Genomic DNA, 18,955 nt, shown 5'->3' on the forward strand with positions numbered 1-18,955 from the left:
GTAAAAGAGACGAATTACCACCATGATGATTGTAGGACAACCATAGTTGCATACAAATGTTTATTCAGTATTAAAAGACGCTTCGAAACGAATAAATATTCCCCCTCCTCCTTATTTGAGAAACTTAAAAAATAATGATATGTTTAATCCACACTATCTCTTATACATATCACCTGTTTATTACGTATTAATTCCGATTATTTTAAATTAATATCAAGTACATAATAATCTTCTTGGTCAAATTTTACGAAAAGCATTTGCATATACGAATTAAGTACGTTATAGAATGACTCAATGGCTTATCATAACCTCTAGTTTCTTACAAAGGGACTCTTTTTTGCAATTACTTCCCATTTCCGGTTTACTGCCTAAATAGTGTAGAATGAATGACATGTAGGAATCAAAGTAGATCTTTGTACCTTTTAAAATATGTGATATACTGTATAGATATTAATCTTAAGTAATTTATTTACATTTTATACTGTGCATAAAGTACTTAATGTTATGAGTTACTATACAGAATAATCGCACTTAAGAAAAACGATAATTTGCAAGGAAATAAATAACCGAAGTTAAACAAAAGAAAAAAACTACAACTCACTTATATTTGTATTATTATTACAATTTCTTTAAAAATTTTTGAAATGCAATATAAAACATTGCAAGTAATTTGTATGGTATAATCATTTATATTAAATATGAAACATATTTTTATTTGAATTTAATGCTTACAAGTATTTATCATCGAGTACAAAGTTTATTTGTATATTAAATATTCTGGAAGTGATAAACTACAGAAAGACTGTTTATTTTCTACGTAATGATTTAATTTATGAAGCTATTAGTAAAATGTTTAGGTAGAAGTAAGGTATATGTTGATATTAACATAATCTGTAGGATTATTGTAATAATTTTCAGTGTGATAATAAAAGAGTTATGTCATAATCCATGAACGTTTATTAATTTCTTAGTTAGCAAACATCAACAAAGATATGTACTCCATATCTTTAAATGACCTTTGGATTGATTCTCATAGTTTAAATGATGTAATCTATACTGTAAAAATTGTTAATACTTACGAATATTAGAATTCACTGGTGTATTATATTTCGATTATAATTTCTCAATTAAAATCATATTTAGATAAAAGTGATCTTAATTTAGAGAGAATTAACAATAATCCAGATACAATAAGGTATTTTATAAGTTTTGTTGAAGTATAATTTCTTTGTTAAATATTTATAACTTTTTTTATTCGTTCGGCTTAATTAACGTAAATGACGTACATTCACATTTGTATTTAACCTTAAATAGTACTGCACTAGAATTTAGGTTACTTCTTACTTGTTTTAAATGTGCTTTATCGAATAGAAGTAATGTTATAAGGTTATGAAACTCTAACTCTAATGAAAACATTTATTCGTATCAATTTATATATATTAACACGTCGTATAATAAATAGCATAGTAATCACTATTGTGTTAAAGTATTTACTGTTCACGTATATTTTAAGAAACATTTACTTACATGTACTACAAAGATATTATTGGTTATGTTTTGTAACAATAGTTAAGTTAAACAATGTCATTCGTTTCTTGCAACCTTCGTCGCATGTCAACTGCATCAAGAGTGTTAGAAAAATCAAAAGTCGTTTCCCCTAACCTGTCACCGTTTATACGCTGCAAATCTGGTAAGTTGGACGAAAGTTCAATGAATGTTCGATAACACAAATATTTTCGACATGTCGATACTTAATTATCTTATTTTCATTACAGATGATGTAGTTGTCACTATTGGTGATGTTTCAAAGCAAGTCAAAGCTGCGAAGAATCCTGAATACGTACCAAGAAAGTATTGTAAGTTAAATATATTTTCTTATAAATAATTTAACTCTTTGTAGTTCTATAGAAGAAAGAAATTAAACAATTGATTGATAGTATTAAAGGCATCTACTCAAGACTCAATGAGACACTTAAGATGGATGCTCCAAAAGGATATTTTATCCCAAGATATTTTTTTAATGGGTAGTCCAGGAATTAGAAGAAGAGAATTAGCTCTAGCATTTCTTGAACTCACTGGATGTGAATTAGAATTTATTGCACTATCAAGAGATACTACTGAAGCAGATTTGAAACAAAGGAGAGAAATTAAAAGCGGCACTGCTTACTATCATGATCAGAGTGCAGTGAGAGCAGCAACAAATGGAAGAATTCTCATTATCGAAGGTGTCGAGAAAGCTGAACGAAATGTGCTTCCCGTTTTAAATAATTTATTAGAAAACCGTGAGATGCATTTAGAAGATGGTAGATTTCTTATCCCTGCAACACGTTATGACAAGTTACTTGAGGTATCGTTTATCTCTTTTTGCTAATATTTGGTATTACCAATCGAATAATTTGATAGACTTGTTTCAAATTTATCGATTATATGTTTCAGGCGCACAGCCAACAAGAATTAGATGCTTGGCGACTTGTCAGAGTTAGTGAAGACTTCAGAGTTATTGCATTAGGTTTACCATCGCCACGATATCCTGGACATTCTCTCGATCCTCCTCTTAGATCTAGGTTTCAAGCGCGGCACATTCCACCACCGAAGTTCGAAGTAAGTATATTTCAATTATTAATTCGGTAAAGATGTCTTGAAAGTTATTTTATACCAAAGTAACTTATTTAGTTTAAAGATAGTAGTGTGAAAAGATTATTAAGACTAAGAAAATTACAGTTGTTACTGTACATTGATAAAATTCTTCTCAATTTCGTGAAACTACGATATGACGAGTGGTTCCATCATTTTACATTGTAAGGTTATATTACAATGAGAAAAATCTGCATTATTTGGACATACAAATTTATGTACTAAAAATTTATAGCTAAGGAGAATATTAAGGATACTATAAAATATGAATATTTTACACTTTGAAGTCAATCAGAACAGTAGTTTTGGAGATTTCTCGCAACGTGCATGCTTCAGCCATCAATTTGCAAAAAAATTATGTACGATTTATTTTGACCGAGTTACGCCATTTTGAATTTATTCGTGTGTTTTTCAACGAATATCGATACATTCAAATTTCGAAACTTCATTATGGGAAAGGATCCACATTGAACATCGATTTTATTATCCAGAGCGCATATTAATCGATAAATACAAAGGATACTTTATTTTCTTATTTAAAGTATCTCGACTTACTAAGTTATTAATATGCAAGAACGTTTAGAAGAGGATCTCCGCCACCGAAATGGAATACGAAATATTAAATGTGTTTTATACATTTTACTTGAAGTTACAAAATACTGCGAGAGTGACGAGCCGCTGATATGGCGTACACGATCGGCCCTTTTTAGGGCCAAAATGAAACGTAATGTCTGTCCAGCAACCTCCTCGCTGGATTCCTATGTTTCGTATTTAATCAAGTAACAATCAAGCGAAGTTTTGTTAAAAATCTCCATTAAATAAATCTACGGAACAACTACCTTAAGAGCCACTGCTGCAAATACATTTTCCTCATTAGTGGTTCGAAAACACGCAAGAATCACACGACAATGCTTTGTAATTACTGTCGCGGCTCGGCGGAGACAACGGCACGTGCAAGTCGCTGGAGTTTTGGCTGATTTACGGGAAACGCAACGACGTACCATCGGACATGGGGTGCGGAGGTCGCACCAACCCCTCCAGTCAGCCATCCCCTTCCGGTGCTGGTTTCCTTCCTATATAAACTGTTCGTCGCTGCGCTATGGTCACAGTCGTCGCAGTTTGGATCGCGTGTCCCGAACAGCGGACGCGTGTTTTGTCCTTCTGTTCAGCCGAGAGTCGATACGTCGGAATTCGGTCGAATGTGAACGCTGCATCGCACAAACTGCGAACAATCAAAATTTACACGAAACGTTGACCCGTGTCTAGAAATAATAATGACGAAAGGGCGCGAAAAGCAAGGGACATTTCTCAAAAAGTAGACTTTATATAATTCTATAGTTTACCCAGCGATACAATTAATTTTTCGTTTAAATGGTAGATACGTGTCTAAGAGCAGCGTGTTAGGAAATAGATACAGCTGGAATTTTGTCGAACATGAACCCTGCATCACAGAATTCAATAACTGCGGATAATAAGATTTTACATGAAGCATTTATCTGTATATACAAGTTATATAATGATAGAGCACGAGACAAGGAAAAGACATTTTACGAAAAGTAAACATTACACAATTCGATTGATGATCTTGCGATATAATTAATTTTTTCTGTACATGGTAGATATATATTTCTATGTGAAGAAAAGGTCGTTAAGAAAGAGGAATTAAGCGAACCTCTATGTATATTAAAAAAAAACTTAAAACTTTTAACGTGTTTCACGTTTCGTGTGATCACGCGTGAAATCTATGTAGGCGCCATTTTAACCCCTCAAGTCCAATTTCAGAATAATTTACTTTAAAGCTACCAAAAGAACACTCCCTTTATGAAATGTTTACGTGGAACTTTAAATAACACAAATTTTAATAACAAAATTACAATGATCGTACGTCGCCGGGTGAGTTAACTGTTACAATCGAGAACTCAATTTCAATAAAAAAACACAACATTTTAAATTGTCAACGCGACGAAGAATGCCAACTATATGTTCATCATCGAGTGTATGTAGCCAAGAACTTAACTATAATAAACACATTTTAAATTTTCTACGCGACGAAGAATGCCAGCTATATGGTCATCGTCGGAAAGACCGATATCCGTTCGCACAGTGTGGGTGGACGGTATCAGACACGCGATTTTGTCACCGGACGATCCTCTGGTAGATACTGAATCGCGACGACGATCTCGTTCATCCAGAAATAAAAGTTACACGACGAACTATCACCACCCCGAAACGGAATTGAATCATCTGAACAACTGCTTCGCGAATCTGCACGTGGTCGTTGGCAACAACCATCTCGAGAGCAAGACGTCCTCGCAGGTGTATCGCAAACTATCTGCGCCTCCTTATCCTCGGATGTCTACTCCGACGTTTAATACTGAAGGAGAATCCTCGTTCGATGACAACGGAAAAGTTGAAAAGGTTCATCGAGATCGTCGAATTGGGAAACGAAAGGTACATCCTCATCTGGAAACTGATTTTTAAGGATGAATTGTATATGCAGGTAGTCAGTATGAGCATTTTTCTTTAAAATAATTTACGTTTCTTGTCTTGTACGAAATGTTCTTAATTAAAAAAGTTGAGAGTAGATTACGAGTGTTATCATGCGTGGATTAATCCACACGTGAAAATATTAGTCATATATCAATGAATAAAATAAAGTAAAATGAATTTTTAATACATCGATATAATTGAGATTCGGAAGACAGTCCTAACTAGGAGTTGAACTATATAATTCGTAATATCTCTATGTACAGTATATTCGCACCCATTATTATAAAATATTTTATATATATTTGCAAAATTGATACAATTTTAGTATGTGTATATAAAACCTTTCCTATGTACGAAAAATATTAATATTATAATTTGAAGATTTCGTTACTATCATTTTATTTTTAAAGACGAAATGCAGGTGAGTACTAATTACACATTTTTCATTAAAAACATTACACGATTTCAAGGAAACCCAAGTGTTCGTTAAATGCTCTGCGAGGTGAAACTTGTTTCCTAAGTCTAGAAGTTTACTCGCTGTCCGACATTATAATTTTGTATGCCGAAGAAGTGCAAAACAAAAGGTCGAAACGTACATTATTCTAAATAATAATGCCAGCTGCTTGCGCGTTAAATTCAGTTTTCAGAAACTGCCAAGCAACTTTAATTTCATTTCAAGGATGGAACTCGTGGAAGATCAGCAGAATCGGAGCGCGATTCTAAGCCAAACATAATGGAGTGCAAACAGGCGCAGGGAACGCTCGATACTTTCTGGAATCCGTTGTTCGAAAGGGTCCTCCAATGGCTGGATTTGTCGGGAAGAGCTCAGAGCTACGACTTCGAGGAGGACTCGGTGGAAAGTTCGCCCGGCGACGAGGAGAGAAAATGGAGTCCTGTTAAAAGAAGGTTTCCGCGTTTCAAGCGCGAGTCCTTCGTGGAAAGGGAACGAATGGCTATACAGAATTACAAATTATACAAGGAGCGTAATCCTGAGCACGTTGAAAGCGAAGAGAATAAGGTGAAAAGGTTGCCTAAGATAGAGTGTACGAGAGAAGAGTGTTCAGAAAACGGCGAAACGTCCTCGAGTCTTTTGAAACCGTGCGTGAAATCGAAGGAACACGTGGGAAACAAAGTTCAAACAGAAAGAAAAGCGTCGTCGATGTGGTCTCCTCCTGGACGCCTTCAGCTGCACATAATGATGCCGAATCTCGTTTGCGAAGAGAACGCGTCTTCGCTAGAATCATTAATCAACGATTAAAGAAGCGAGAATACTCGAGCTATTATACTCGACGACTACGTTCGCATGTAACATCGTAGTCGTTCTGTAACTCGTATCAAACTTTTTACGCGTAGCGTGTTTCGAAACGAACATTACTTTCTGCCATGAAAGCCGACTTGTTCGCGTAAACCTCATCCGTAAAGACAATTTCGTAAGTCGACTTAGATTAGTCGAACGTTTCAATGCTTTAGTGGTCTCTAGGGGTAGAAAAAATGGCGTACGTTCTTCTAATGCTGACGCCGCAAAGGTAATTATAGTTCTAGTTCTAATTTTCAAAGTAATATTTGTCTGGTACAGTAAACAATACGATTAAACAGTAATGCTCGTACCGACAACTTGCAGTTTTTATTTAAATTTTTCGAACTAACAAGCATTGAATGTACTTTTATTTTAAAGTATCGTTATAATTCACTGAAAATAACAAACACGATGCTTTTTTTTAGATTGCTAGTAATCGTATTACTAAATTAAATGGAAAGTGTCTTTAACCGGGTCAGCGTCGAGATTAGATTCCTTACTATAACTTACCTTGCTTTTAATGCGTTTAAATATCAACTCGGCCGCGTGTAAATTCAATTTAATCCTCTACCTTGTTTCTCTATTTTCACGGCGATTCTTCGGTCGGAACTAATCGGCTCCATTTATGTTACTCCTCGTCGGCGCTCGATACGTCGTAATGAATTCCATTTTATCGAGAGCCAATTCGATATCCATTATTCACGGCGTGAAGAAGTAAAAGGGAGTTGGTGCCGGCGCGAGACGTCGCGACGAATGAGTTTACACGTTTACGGGCGGCAATGTTTGTTAACTGGCATATTTGTAAACTCGAAACGGTGATAATAGTTACTAGAATTACTTCGAAAGTCAAATGTAATTAGAAGGCACGAGGCATTAACTGTTTCAGAACGGTTTTCCGTGACCGAACGACGATACTATACTCTAGAATTTCGTGACACGTGTTCCAGTTTAGAGGGTGAACTTGCTTTACGCTAATGAGTTTTGTTTTGTATCTGTCCTCGCACAGTTTTAGCTCCTTCGAACTCGATTCATTTTCAAGCTGTCAGACAAAATATTCTAGTTAGGCGGTTTTTATATGGAACCTGATATAACACAAAAGTCATTTTTAATAATAATAAAGTTGTACTGGTTGCATAGTTTCGAGTGAGTTAATAAAAACAAAAAACAGAATAAATAGAAAACAACTGACAAATATAATAAATATAATAAACTTAAAAAAAATATAACTATATTATTATATTCATTGTAGAGTATATTCAACACATATTATGTATATTTTATTTACGTATATTTTCTACATTATTTTACGTCGTAAATGCATAATAAGCAAATATCGAACATTCTTATACGGTAATACTCGATTCGTGCTGTTAGGTACATTGGACTTCGATAATTTATAAGACTTATTCGATCGCGTGCCAGTACCTCGGAACAAAGCATTAATCCCATAATTATTTGGCGAAATATTTCAAGAAGTTTGCAGAAGTTTGTCACTCGGCGATATTTATCGCTACGTACAAGGAACAGAGTGTCGATCTTATCTGAACCTACGATTTACAGAAGACAGTTTTGCGGTTAATCAACATCGCAGTAGTCCCTTCAAATCGTTTTCGCTATTATAAAAGTAATTACAAGTGACATTAAACGCGACGTCGAAATGTAGCGTGCAATCGAGTTCTATAGACGTTTCATTAATGCTCGTTTGGCGCAAGATTTGCATTTTCTTCCGTATTTAAACACATTTTCGAGATTGATGGGTGCCCCGCAAGTTTAAGTCTAATTACATGGGAGCATGTCTGCGAACAACGAAGTCCAGGCAGAGTACATTTACTGTTAACGTTTTAATTATTCCTGAAACGATAGCAGTTAGAGGTAAATTTGTCGAATAAAAGTTACACAACGCGGAAGAAGCTATTAAACTATAATTTATTTATTCGTTTATTCATCGACCCTTTATTTACTGAATTTCTCAACAGTTTTTAAAATCTAGACGTCCATCTTGGTCTTGTATCATTTTATAGAGTTGTCTTTAACAAATTTCCAAAAAGAAAACTTGTGCAGCTATTCAACAATTAAAAACGAATTTCGTAGGAGTGGACTTGAATGTCACAATAGGTTTCAAAGCGTTTAAATTAAGAGATTTTGTCAAAATACTTTTTGATTATAATACTTTCCTCTCTTATAGGTCAGAAATTTAAAAAGAATGGGAACTGATCCAAGTCGAATAGATTCCTCTGAAATTTCTCCGTTCCTCCCGCTTGATGTATAGCCTCGTATTTTCATCGAGTCCGCGATTATCGCGTCGATAGGCCCGGGAATGTAGCCCAATTGAAACTTTCCGATGGAAATCAGTAAGCTATCTCGAGGATTTCGTGCCGAGTGGTAGTTACGCCCGTGCTTGGCTCGCGTTGGAAAGCTCTCTTGGTGCTAATCACTTCGGTGGATTGTTTCAAACAAATCGTGGTGTAATATTTTGTAACGTGCGGTTGTTCATGATTACACGAGGTATCCGGTTTTTAGGCATACCGAAACAATGCGGACACTTCGCGGAAGTAACGCGATTAAGACTCTGCTCGTTGCTGGAAAGCAGATGTCGAGAATTATTAACTGTTTCTCGAAAATCAAAAGAAGCTTCTACTTGAGCCGTCGATTATGAAAGTGCTGGAAGTCTATCAATTTGTTAGTCTAAGAACCAGAGACAATTTTACTTGCGTCATTTTGAAATGAAAACAACCCCTTTTTTTTAACGAATGTATAGTAGTTTTTGTTGTTTCTACACTTTTCCTTTCCCGTTCCTCCTCCTTTCTTAAATACCATTACTTTTGTCGTCTCTGTACGTACAGGGTGGAAATTATAAAGCGCTGCAGTCGAATATGTCCGAAAAATATTTTAAATACTCACCGCAGAACATGATTTTGTAGTTTTATCAATGTACACTTGTAAAAAGAATCGCGAACCCAGGATATCTTTTCACCAATTTATTGGCTCTCTCTCCCATTTGATGACCACTAAAATGGCAACATCGAACAAATTAATATTTTGTTATCGCTTCCGAGATCGAACAAATATTCGTCGTTCTCCTGTGTAGTACTCTGAAAAGTGTTCACATCGTTCAGAAATCATTTACAATTAAAATTTTGGTAAAGTCTATTTTCTAGAATTGTTCCATTTTAGGATCAGTTGGAAACTTTGAGAAACTTAGTCCCAGACGTCGATAAGGGGAAATTGTCTCAACTATTATCATGCGCGCACGCTTTGGTCACGCAAGAAGCTATGTCCTTAGGTCTTCCAGATTTTCCATTAGATAATCTAACGTCAGCTGCTATTATAATGGTAAATATTCTTTCGTCTTCGAACCTCCATTCACTGGACGAATTTGTTGGTCTAATTGAGCATTGGTTAATTGCCGCAGGACAAGTGCCCGCACCTGTCGGTATTGGACGTGTTTTACAGGTTCTATCCGTATAAATTGTTTCTGGGGAAAGAGGGTCAGACAGCCGTCGAAGATATACTTTCAACCTTTAATATCCTGGATACAGGGACGAACGATGCTAAGGTTACACGACGTGTAAGCGTAAACGAAAAAACGAACGATTCGTTGAGCGTTACGATACAACATGGCAACGTGAAAACCACGCTGAATGTAAGTGACGGTAAACATCGAAAAAGATCGAACCTTTAGGTCCTGATGGTAGCACAATTCATTGATGAAATTATTTAGAAGCACTATGAATAAGAAACATCTTTTAACACGTTGGCTGTCAGACTATAAAACACGTGAAAATTTGTATGAAGTTAAAATTTTGTCTCGAGACTATTGAAAATTAGATAATTTAACATTCGTCGTACAGTTTAATTTTATAATCCCGCCAAAATCACAAATCGCATCCAAATTTATTTTCATTGTCGCCTCATCTTTGGAATTAATTTTTGTATTTCCTTAATTCCTGTCACCAATTTCTGGGTGACGTGACGACCAACGTGTTAAGGAATGTGCAATGATTTTTCCCGAATATATTTTATACTTTATCTCTATGTCCAAACAATAAAATTATCAGTCAGCGAAGCCCAGACAGAGAGAAAAATAGATTTGAGGTCCTAAATGGTTGAAATATCGTCATGTTTCAATGTGTACTTCATCTTTAGGTTCCTTGTGGTTCCAAAGATATAAACGACAATGCAAAACAAAATAAATACGTAGAGACGAATTACCAGAATAACTTGTTGGCAAGCATGCTGGAGTCGCACTTGGTTGGGGACTTGTGTCTGATTGGTCCAAAAGGTTGCGGGAAATCTACAACTGTGCAGACGTTGGCCGATTTAATGGGGTACCAAGTCGAACCTGTGGTACTTTATCAGGTAAGTGTTACGTATTAATATTCAATCACGGCTCGAGCGACTTTCATGTAGAGGTAAGTGATACACACACAAAACAACTTATCGTACTGTTTTGTACGTAACTTTTAAAATTATATACGGTCAGAGATAAATAATTACTGTTAATAAAATTTGGTCGAGATATACGGTCCATACTATACGAGGTGTCCCAGAATTAAGAATTGGAAATGGGGAAATAATTTTTGAATTATTAACGAAGCATCATCCGACATTTTTGCAAAGGAAATTGTGGTTCAGAATTTCTAATTCTTACACTAATTCTGCGACATCCTGTATACTATACTATACTACACATTTAATTATCTAAAAATCAGTATTAAAATTTTTGTAAAAATCGGATATATTCCACACCGTTTGTATTTGATTAAAAAATCGAAATTCTGAAAGCAGGTTTTAGGAAATCCTTTATGCTGTATATCTTGTAGGGAAATTGTGCATTGTAGGAGAATTATGGATAGATTGTTTTTCTTAGAAAATACGAAACTAAAAATCGTGTAGAGATACAGCACTTTCCCACTGTTTGTAACAATTCGTTTGAAACGGTTGAAATATCTTCTCAGGATATGACATCCAGAGATCTGATACAACAACGAACCACTCTGTCCAACGGCGATACCGTTTGGAAAGACTCGCCACTGGTTGACGCGGCCCTGCAAGGGAAATTGGTGATATTGGATGGAATTAATAGGATCCATCCTAGTACTCTAGCTGTATTGCACAGGTATACGTCGTTTCGGGTTGATTGGACGAAGCGTTTGAGAACGATTTCCAATGACACATTTCGATTCGTTTCCTAGATTGGTTCACGATCGTGAATTACAGTTGCACGATGGCAAGAGACTGATCAGGGCTGATCGTTACGACGAAATAAAGAAGGAATATAATAAGTCGGACGCAGATTTGCTGGATTCGGGGGTGTTGCGTATCGATCCTTCTTTCAGAATCATGGCTTTAGCGGAATCGCCGATAATTAATAATTCTTCGGGCCAGTGGTTGAACTCGGAGCTGCTCAGCTTGTTCGTTTTCCATGAAATGAGACCGCTGGCCAAGTCGGAGGAGCTCCATGTCATCCGATCGAAGGTGTTCATCCCTGTGTTTGAGCATTTCTTTGACTTCTGAAGGGGTTACACCAGGTTGGGAGAGTAAAGTACTCGAGGTCCTTTTATTTATTTGCCGCAGTGAAGCCACGAGTTCGAAAAGTTTGTGCTTTTACTAAATGAACGTACATTAGGGTGGTTCTTATTTCAGTAATTTTATAAATCTATATTACGCACTTCCTAAATACCTTGCAAATGGATACAAAAAATTTTCTGCAAAATTGGAGCTCTCAATTTTAACATTAACACTTACGCCAAACTTTTGAAAGCTTTAAATGGAAGATCCATACTATTTTTTCAATCCGCGGTTACTCTTTTTTTATATCTCCGGTAAAAATTGATGGAACGATATGAAATTTGTTTGCGTTATTTCTTATAATAATAGAAACAAACTCTAAAAATTGCAAATTTTTATTTTAATTATTTCCTTATACACCAGCTCAGTACACATAAAGCTACATCCTCTATTTACAATATTTATGTGACGGTTATAACTTTGTGAAATTTTTTTTAATACAATTTGGTAGACATATTTTTGTAAGGAAATATTTGGAATATCTTGAAACATGAATAAAAAGAAATTCTATTTTCGATCGAGAAAAATTAGTACCACCTTAAATTACGTTGACGTAAGATCAGCTATTTGTTCTTTTCAAGTCTTCGATCCGTCGATTACGATTTTCCTCGACCTCTGAAACTTCCAACACGGTGTAATCCCTTAAAGGGACCGTCCCTTTCGCATGCTAAACGGATTATAACGCTGTTCCAGTACGGGGAACCCTCCGACGCGTTGTCGAGCATTTTAGAGCTGGCGCACGTACTGCGATCCTCCGGTGATCCAACGCTGCAGTCTCTAGCTGGATCCCTTAGTACTAGACAACTTCTGAGGATAGCCGGGAGAATGCATAAGTTTCGAACGAGCGATGCCTACGATGCTGTGCAACGCGCTTGTTTGGCTCGTTTCTTGCCAACGGTGGCGAAACAGGCTCTGGAAGATTGTTGCAAACGAGTGGGTATTGTTCCAACGAAAAGCGTTCCGAACGAGGACATTAAGTGCGAAATTATGGAGAATACCGTACGAATCGGAAACACGGTGGTGGATCGATACAGCACGAAGGCGCTAACGAAAGTCCCTGACATTCTGTTTTACGACGTGCCTCAACACGTAGCCCTCTTGGAGAGCTTGCTTCAGGACTTCAGTTTGGGCCAGAATCTCTTGTTAGTGGGGAACCAAGGTGTAGGCAAGAACAAAATCGTCGACAGATTGTTGCAGCTTCTGAATAGGCCACGCGAGTACGTACAGCTTCACAGGGACACGACTGTTCAAACTTTGACGCTACAGCCGATGGTTAGAGACGGTAAAGTGGTCTACGAAGACTCCCCTCTTGTGCAGGCCGTTAAATTGGGCCACGTGCTGGTCGTCGACGAAGCGGACAAGGCTCCCACCCACGTCACTTGCATTTTAAAAGTACGTACCACGCGTTTTCTATGCGAATTAGCAGATTTTAAATTACACACAAAATTCTTGAGCTCGATCAGATCCTATTACAGGGTAGTTCACCAAATTCATTTAGTTTGAGATTTACGCAATTTGCAAACGACTCTTTGAAAGCTTGCATAAGTTAACGTGCTTCACAGGTTAATAAAACGAACAACTTCACGCGTTAATTCGTATCGTAAAATAGACCTTTCTCGCTTGCAGACTCTGGTCGAATCCGGAGAAATGATACTATCCGATGGTAGACGCATCGTTCCCTCCACGGATACTGTTGTACAGAATTCGAACACCATACCGCTCCACCCGGACTTCAGGATAATAGTGTTGGCGAACAGGCCTGGCTTTCCATTCTTGGGAAACGACTTTTTCGGAGCCCTCGGTGATCTGTTCAGCACCCACGCGGTCGACAATCCTAGCATCGGCAGCGAGATTCAACTTTTAAAGCGATACGGTCCGAACGTGGATGAGAATATAATATTTAAGTTGGTGAAAGCTTTTGGTGAACTGAGGAACATGGCCGACCAAGGGTTGGTTTCGTATCCGTATTCGACTCGAGAAGTCGTTAACATTGTGAAGCATTTAGAGGTGAGCTTCATTGTTAAACTTGTTTGTATCGTGACGTTTCACAGATCGGTATATACTATTCTCTGTTTCCAGAAATTTCCACAGGAATCACTGGCTAACGTAGTGCGAAACGTATTCGATTTCGATCGATACAGTCAAGAGGTTTTCGATACTTTAGTGTCCGTTCTTCACAAACATGGGATTCCTATTGGGACAAGTCCCACTAATGTCGCGTTAGCGAGAGAGTAAGGCAATTATTTGTAAAGAAACTTTATTCAGACAAATACGACAAATTTCCCAGTCTTAAACAAGCGTTCGTCTGGTCTTAACCGATCAATGTTCCTTCTACAAACAAAACAATAGCCATTAATTTATAACGAATAAACAACGAGAAGATCATATAGCGATTTTTAGCGATAAAGTGTAATAACTAAGGTAGAGTCAAAAATTGATAGAATAATGTATACAAAAAATAAACGATAATTAAATGAATGTAAATATACCTTTGTCATCTTCTAAAAAGTTAATATTACAGATGCTTCATTAAGTTTGGGTAAATTCGTCTTTTTTATTATATCCACAACCTCTCTGCCACTAATTGTTAAGCAAATTTCGCTTCGTATCAATAAACATGCAGTTAATTTGTATACGTGTTTTATTTTATTTTCAAATAACAAATTAATATTAAAAAGATTGTAAACCGTGAGAAACGTGCAAGTTTTAATGCGGTTCTTCTCCTTTGCAGAATATCTTTGCCAACAGAGAAGGTGTGCGCTCTTTGGAATATCTCGAACGAGCGAACAGTGTTGCCCGTTCAAGAAAGATATATCAAGTTAAAGTCGCCCACGAGTTTGAAGCAAAACGTTTTGCCTTTAGATCGCGTCGAAGCTAGATCAGCATTATTCACCGAATTGCAAAATTACTGGAACGTGCCAGTCGATGAAAACGGCGTGGTCGCATCTTTGACAGTTGCCAAAGGCGCGAACGCCAATGGTACCGATGACAGCATTCACATTCTTACGACCAATCCGTTAAAAATCTATACCATGAGTCTGAATTCAGACACGATTCGGGAAACTGTGATACATGGCTTGGTGAATCCTGAAAGAGGTAGCAGACCCATGTTCGCAATATCGACCGATAATAATCAGAATGTCTTGGTGCACGAAGAAACTGTAAGTGGTTTTTATGCGATACTAGCTTTTTCTTTTTTTACATGTGCCAGTACATTGGAATATGTATTTTCAGAGTAACGTTTTGCTACTGGTCGATGTTAACAACAAATCTGCTCGACAAATGCAGTTGTCATCCTTCTTCGATATAGCGTCGGATAAACTATCGAATGCCTTTAGAAATAGAAGCCTTCTCTGGAAGATGAAGACCGATTTGACGCTATCTCGCAATCAAATCGTTTTCTACACGTTCAATTCCGATAAAATAGAAGTGTTCGACTTACATTCCTCGTGTGCTTACACGATTACTTTACCGTTCGACGTGGAGTCAGTTTTGCTTCCGTCCGAGAAGAAATGGCTGATTCAAGATATGTCGAGAAAGAAGTACATTCTCACGAAATCCGCAGATTCGTCCCCGTGTCCAAACGTTTTACAAGCTGTGCGAGAATCTAACGATAGCCACTTGAAATCCGGTTCATTTCTGAGTTGCAGCAAGAATGATTTGAGCGCCAGCGTGCTCGGCGCCGCTCTAGAACAGAAGATCGATTCGCCGAACAGACTTGTAGTGACAGACAATACCTACGCCAGTATCGCCGTTGGATTTCCTGATTTAGATAGCACCAATGAATTGCATATTTGGCCTAGGACACAGCGAAGCAGAAGTTTTACCCCGCCTATAGTTACGGAGGGTGGACAAGTTATTAGAACGATTGTACCGGAAGAAGTGCCGGATGGTGTTTTTCCCAATGACGCGAGACATTTGGGAGTCGCTGGTTATTTGGAAATCGTTGACACCGTGAACCATAAGTTGCGTTTCATACCGATACCTGAGTGAGTATTTGTGTGGCCTCTTGAATATTTAACAATTGCTCTGGCATCGAACTTTTTTAACCTTCGATGACTATTCATCAGGATTCCCAGCTTTATTATTTTATTACTGACTTCGGTTGGTTGAAGACTCAACGTGATGCTTTATGCTTCAGTTTTTCTTTTTTGGAGGATTTAGTTTGTCCTAAAAATATCTTTCGCGACTCACGTTTATTTGTTTTGTCTGCCAGTGTTTATGTAAACAAACAATATTATTTCTTCCAAGTTGATATTAATTTTTTCGGTCATTGTCTAACTATCGCGGAGAACATTCACGCTATTTCGTACACCTTTAGAGGTGGAAAGCACATGACCAAACATTAAGGGCCGAATATTAAGTGTTTATTTTGTTTTTATCGAGACAAATTTTCCTACCTTTTATTTTTATATTTAAAAATATTTCAAGCACGTTTTCAAGAACATTCGGTAATTTTTTCAATTCTCTTTTAAAAATAAATCACGAAAACCGCTTAACATTTGGCCTTCTAATGTTAATGTCAAAGTTTCCTTCCAAAAGTGTCGATATATCTTTGTTTACATTATCGTGGGACGTTTTAGACCAGTCAAAGTATCACCCGTGACTCAATGGTTGTACGCAACCGGTTATCCTTTGTACGCTGCGCCAACATCGGCGCAGGATCTGGTAACGGTAGACTCGGCAGGATGTGTTCGACTCTGGGAAACGTCTTTGGCGAATATCGAAAGATCTTTGGGAGCCTGGAGAAGTATGGTGGGAGGCGACAACGAAAGATTGCAAATTACGAAGGAGAGGTATTCCGGATTGGACGTTAGCGGACCTAAACGTGGAAAAATTGACGAGAAGAACGAACCTCATGTCGGAGGAAACACGTGGGCAGGAGGAACCGGAGGTACGGCGCACCGGTACTTGTGTTATGAATTTTTGCCAAGACTGACGCGTTCAATGGAAATTTCAGGAAGGGATACAGCGGGTCTTGGTGGAAAGGGTGGACCTTATCGTTTGGATGCGGGCCACACGGTGCATCAACTCAGCGACGAAGAAAAGAATACTGTTCCGGAACACATAAAAAAAGCGGCGAGGGAAATGGGTCTCAAAGCGTTTAAGCAGCGCTTGAACGATATTAGTATGAGCGAATATGACCATACACTCTATTCTCAATTCAGTAATCCTGTTCAAAAGCAAGTTCAGGCATTGAGGAATATAATAGGTACTCTTTTTTATGCACTACTTTTGTTCCATCCTTTTTAAATACAATGTATACCGTTAAAAATGTGAGGATTGGCAAATCAAATGTGTCTGTTAGTAGTTGTGATATATAATACTTTGGTGGCATCAAAATGAAGCGAAGTGAATAGATTTTAAGATGAGTAGGAATAAAGCTTGCAGTATTAAACTCGATGACATTGGATATAGTAAAAAAAATGTCATTTGTATTAATTACGTTGATGACTTTCCTCCAACCGTTTGCGATCATCTTCAAAACTATCGAACTAGGATTATCTAGTGATTTCTCGCACTGCTTCGCGAAGAATAATCATTGGAAGGATGCTTTCAGTACTACAATAATAATTTCTAATAAAAGATCGCATAATTTTCACAGGTAGTCTACAAGCTAAGAGTAAAGAACGCGAATGGTGTAGACATCAAACATCCGGCGAGTTGGACGATACGAAATTAATCGAGGGATTAACAGGTGAAAGGACGATTTATCGAAGAAGGGCAGAGAAAGAACCCGAGCTGGGTACTCCGCCGTCAAAGCCGAAGCGATTGAAATTAGTGGTGGACGTATCTGGTAGCATGTATAGGTTTAATGGATACGATGGACGTCTCGATCGTGAAATCGAGGCTTGCGTTATGGTAATGGAAGCGTTTAGCGGGTACGAAGGAAAGTTTCAGTACGACATCGTTGGTCACTCTGGCGATAACTATCATATTGGTTTCGTTAAACATACTCAACCGCCGACGGATAATAAGCGCAGATTGGAAGTAATAAAGGTAACGAGAATTAAAGGGCTATGATAATTTAACGGACAAAAAATTGAGCAATCTTTGGAATTTTTTGTACGAAAACCCATGCTACGGATTGTTTGAAAACGTTGCGTGAATATTAAGTGATACTAGAACAGTCAGCTGAATTTTTGTTCAAGTAACAATAACGTTTCGTTGTCGAGTTATACCGGGACTACGAGAGATCGTTGAAAAATTTGTTGTCCATGGTTGTCATGATGCAGAAAATTGTAATTCTTTATAAAAATCTTATAAAATCTTATGAAAGTATTAAAAAAGTAACAAAATGGCAGCATTTCGAATTGAAATTTCGATTTCAGACAATGCACGCGCACTCACAGTATTGCATGTCTGGTGATCATACATTGGAGGCGACTCACAATGCAATCTCGAGTCTCGCTAAAGAGGATTCCGACGAGTCCATCGTTGTTGTATTGTCGGACGCAAATCTGGAACGTTACGGTATTCGTCCTGAACGGTTTGCAAAGGTTCTCATGTCAAACCCGGACGTTAACGCTTTCGCCATATTTATCGGATCCTTGGGGGATGAAGCAGTTCGGTAAGTACGAATTATGGAAAATGGCGAGACGGGTGGGTTTGTTTGAAAAGTGAACATTGTATATGAACATTGTATATGAACACTGTATATTGAATTTGTAGATTGACCAAGAAGATGCCCTCAGGTAGGGCGTTTGTTTGCATGGACCTTAAGGATATACCTCGAATCTTGCAACAAATATTTGCTGCTTCTTTGCTAAGTACTACGCGATCTAATTGAAGTATGCCGGTAAATTTATACAATTTTTGTAATTACTTGTAACGGTTATCAAGGAAATAGTGTATTATAATTTATGCCTAATTAATAAATACCTACGACATATGATGATTGTAAATGATGTAAATATAAAAATATTTTTAATTTGATCGATATGTGTATTGTATTGTGACTAA

The 18,955-nt window shown here is 37.3% G+C and overlaps 2 protein-coding genes across 3 annotated transcripts; both read left to right on the forward strand.

Annotated features, from left to right (window-relative positions):
* The first annotated feature begins 152 nt into the window (after positions 1-152).
* On the forward strand, positions 153-18,928 carry LOC128874881 (von Willebrand factor A domain-containing protein 8). 2 transcript variants are annotated; one of them, XM_054120010.1, is made up of 20 exons: positions 153-1,195; positions 1,570-1,690; positions 1,776-1,856; positions 1,938-2,347; positions 2,437-2,601; positions 9,596-9,754; positions 9,834-10,064; positions 10,568-10,780; positions 11,380-11,540; positions 11,617-11,899; positions 12,686-13,384; positions 13,619-13,999; positions 14,072-14,223; positions 14,724-15,153; positions 15,227-15,981; positions 16,576-16,886; positions 16,953-17,204; positions 17,598-17,992; positions 18,325-18,563; positions 18,665-18,928. In XM_054120010.1, the coding sequence occupies exons 2-20, from the start codon at positions 1,582-1,584 to the stop codon at positions 18,780-18,782; spliced, it is 5,544 nt and encodes a 1,847-aa protein (XP_053975985.1). In that variant the 5' UTR covers positions 153-1,195; positions 1,570-1,581; the 3' UTR covers positions 18,783-18,928. The 2 variants fall into 2 exon arrangements, with proteins under 2 accessions (XP_053975985.1, XP_053975984.1); XM_054120009.1 differs by lacking the exon at positions 153-1,195 and having other exon boundaries at positions 1,299-1,690.
* LOC128874887 (uncharacterized) lies at positions 3,840-6,938 on the forward strand. Its single transcript, XM_054120022.1, has 2 exons — positions 3,840-5,085; positions 5,804-6,938. The coding sequence occupies exons 1-2, from the start codon at positions 4,690-4,692 to the stop codon at positions 6,380-6,382; spliced, it is 975 nt and encodes a 324-aa protein (XP_053975997.1). The 5' UTR covers positions 3,840-4,689; the 3' UTR covers positions 6,383-6,938.
* Positions 18,929-18,955: the final 27 nt, after the last annotated feature.

The sequence above is a fragment of the Hylaeus volcanicus genome, chromosome 4 (genome assembly GCF_026283585.1).
Source record: "Hylaeus volcanicus isolate JK05 chromosome 4, UHH_iyHylVolc1.0_haploid, whole genome shotgun sequence".
In the NCBI taxonomy this organism is placed as follows: Eukaryota; Metazoa; Arthropoda; class Insecta; order Hymenoptera; family Colletidae; genus Hylaeus; species Hylaeus volcanicus.

What these genes read in the sequence shown, in the direction of transcription:
- LOC128874881 (XM_054120010.1), top strand. Translation starts at nt 1,582, where the DNA reads ATGTCATTCGTTTCTTGCAACCTTCGTCGCATGTCAACTGCATCAAGA. An exon ending in GTTATGACAAGTTACTTGAG is followed by an intron (nt 2,348 to 2,436) that starts GTATCGTTTATC and finishes TATATGTTTCAG; the next exon opens with GCGCACAGCCAACAAGAATT. An exon ending in TCCATGTCATCCGATCGAAG is followed by an intron (nt 11,900 to 12,685) that starts GTGTTCATCCCT and finishes ACGCTGTTCCAG; the next exon opens with TACGGGGAACCCTCCGACGC.
- LOC128874887 (XM_054120022.1), top strand. Translation starts at nt 4,690, where the DNA reads ATGCCAGCTATATGGTCATCGTCGGAAAGACCGATATCCGTTCGCACA. An exon ending in GTCGAATTGGGAAACGAAAG is followed by an intron (nt 5,086 to 5,803) that starts GTACATCCTCAT and finishes TTTCATTTCAAG; the next exon opens with GATGGAACTCGTGGAAGATC.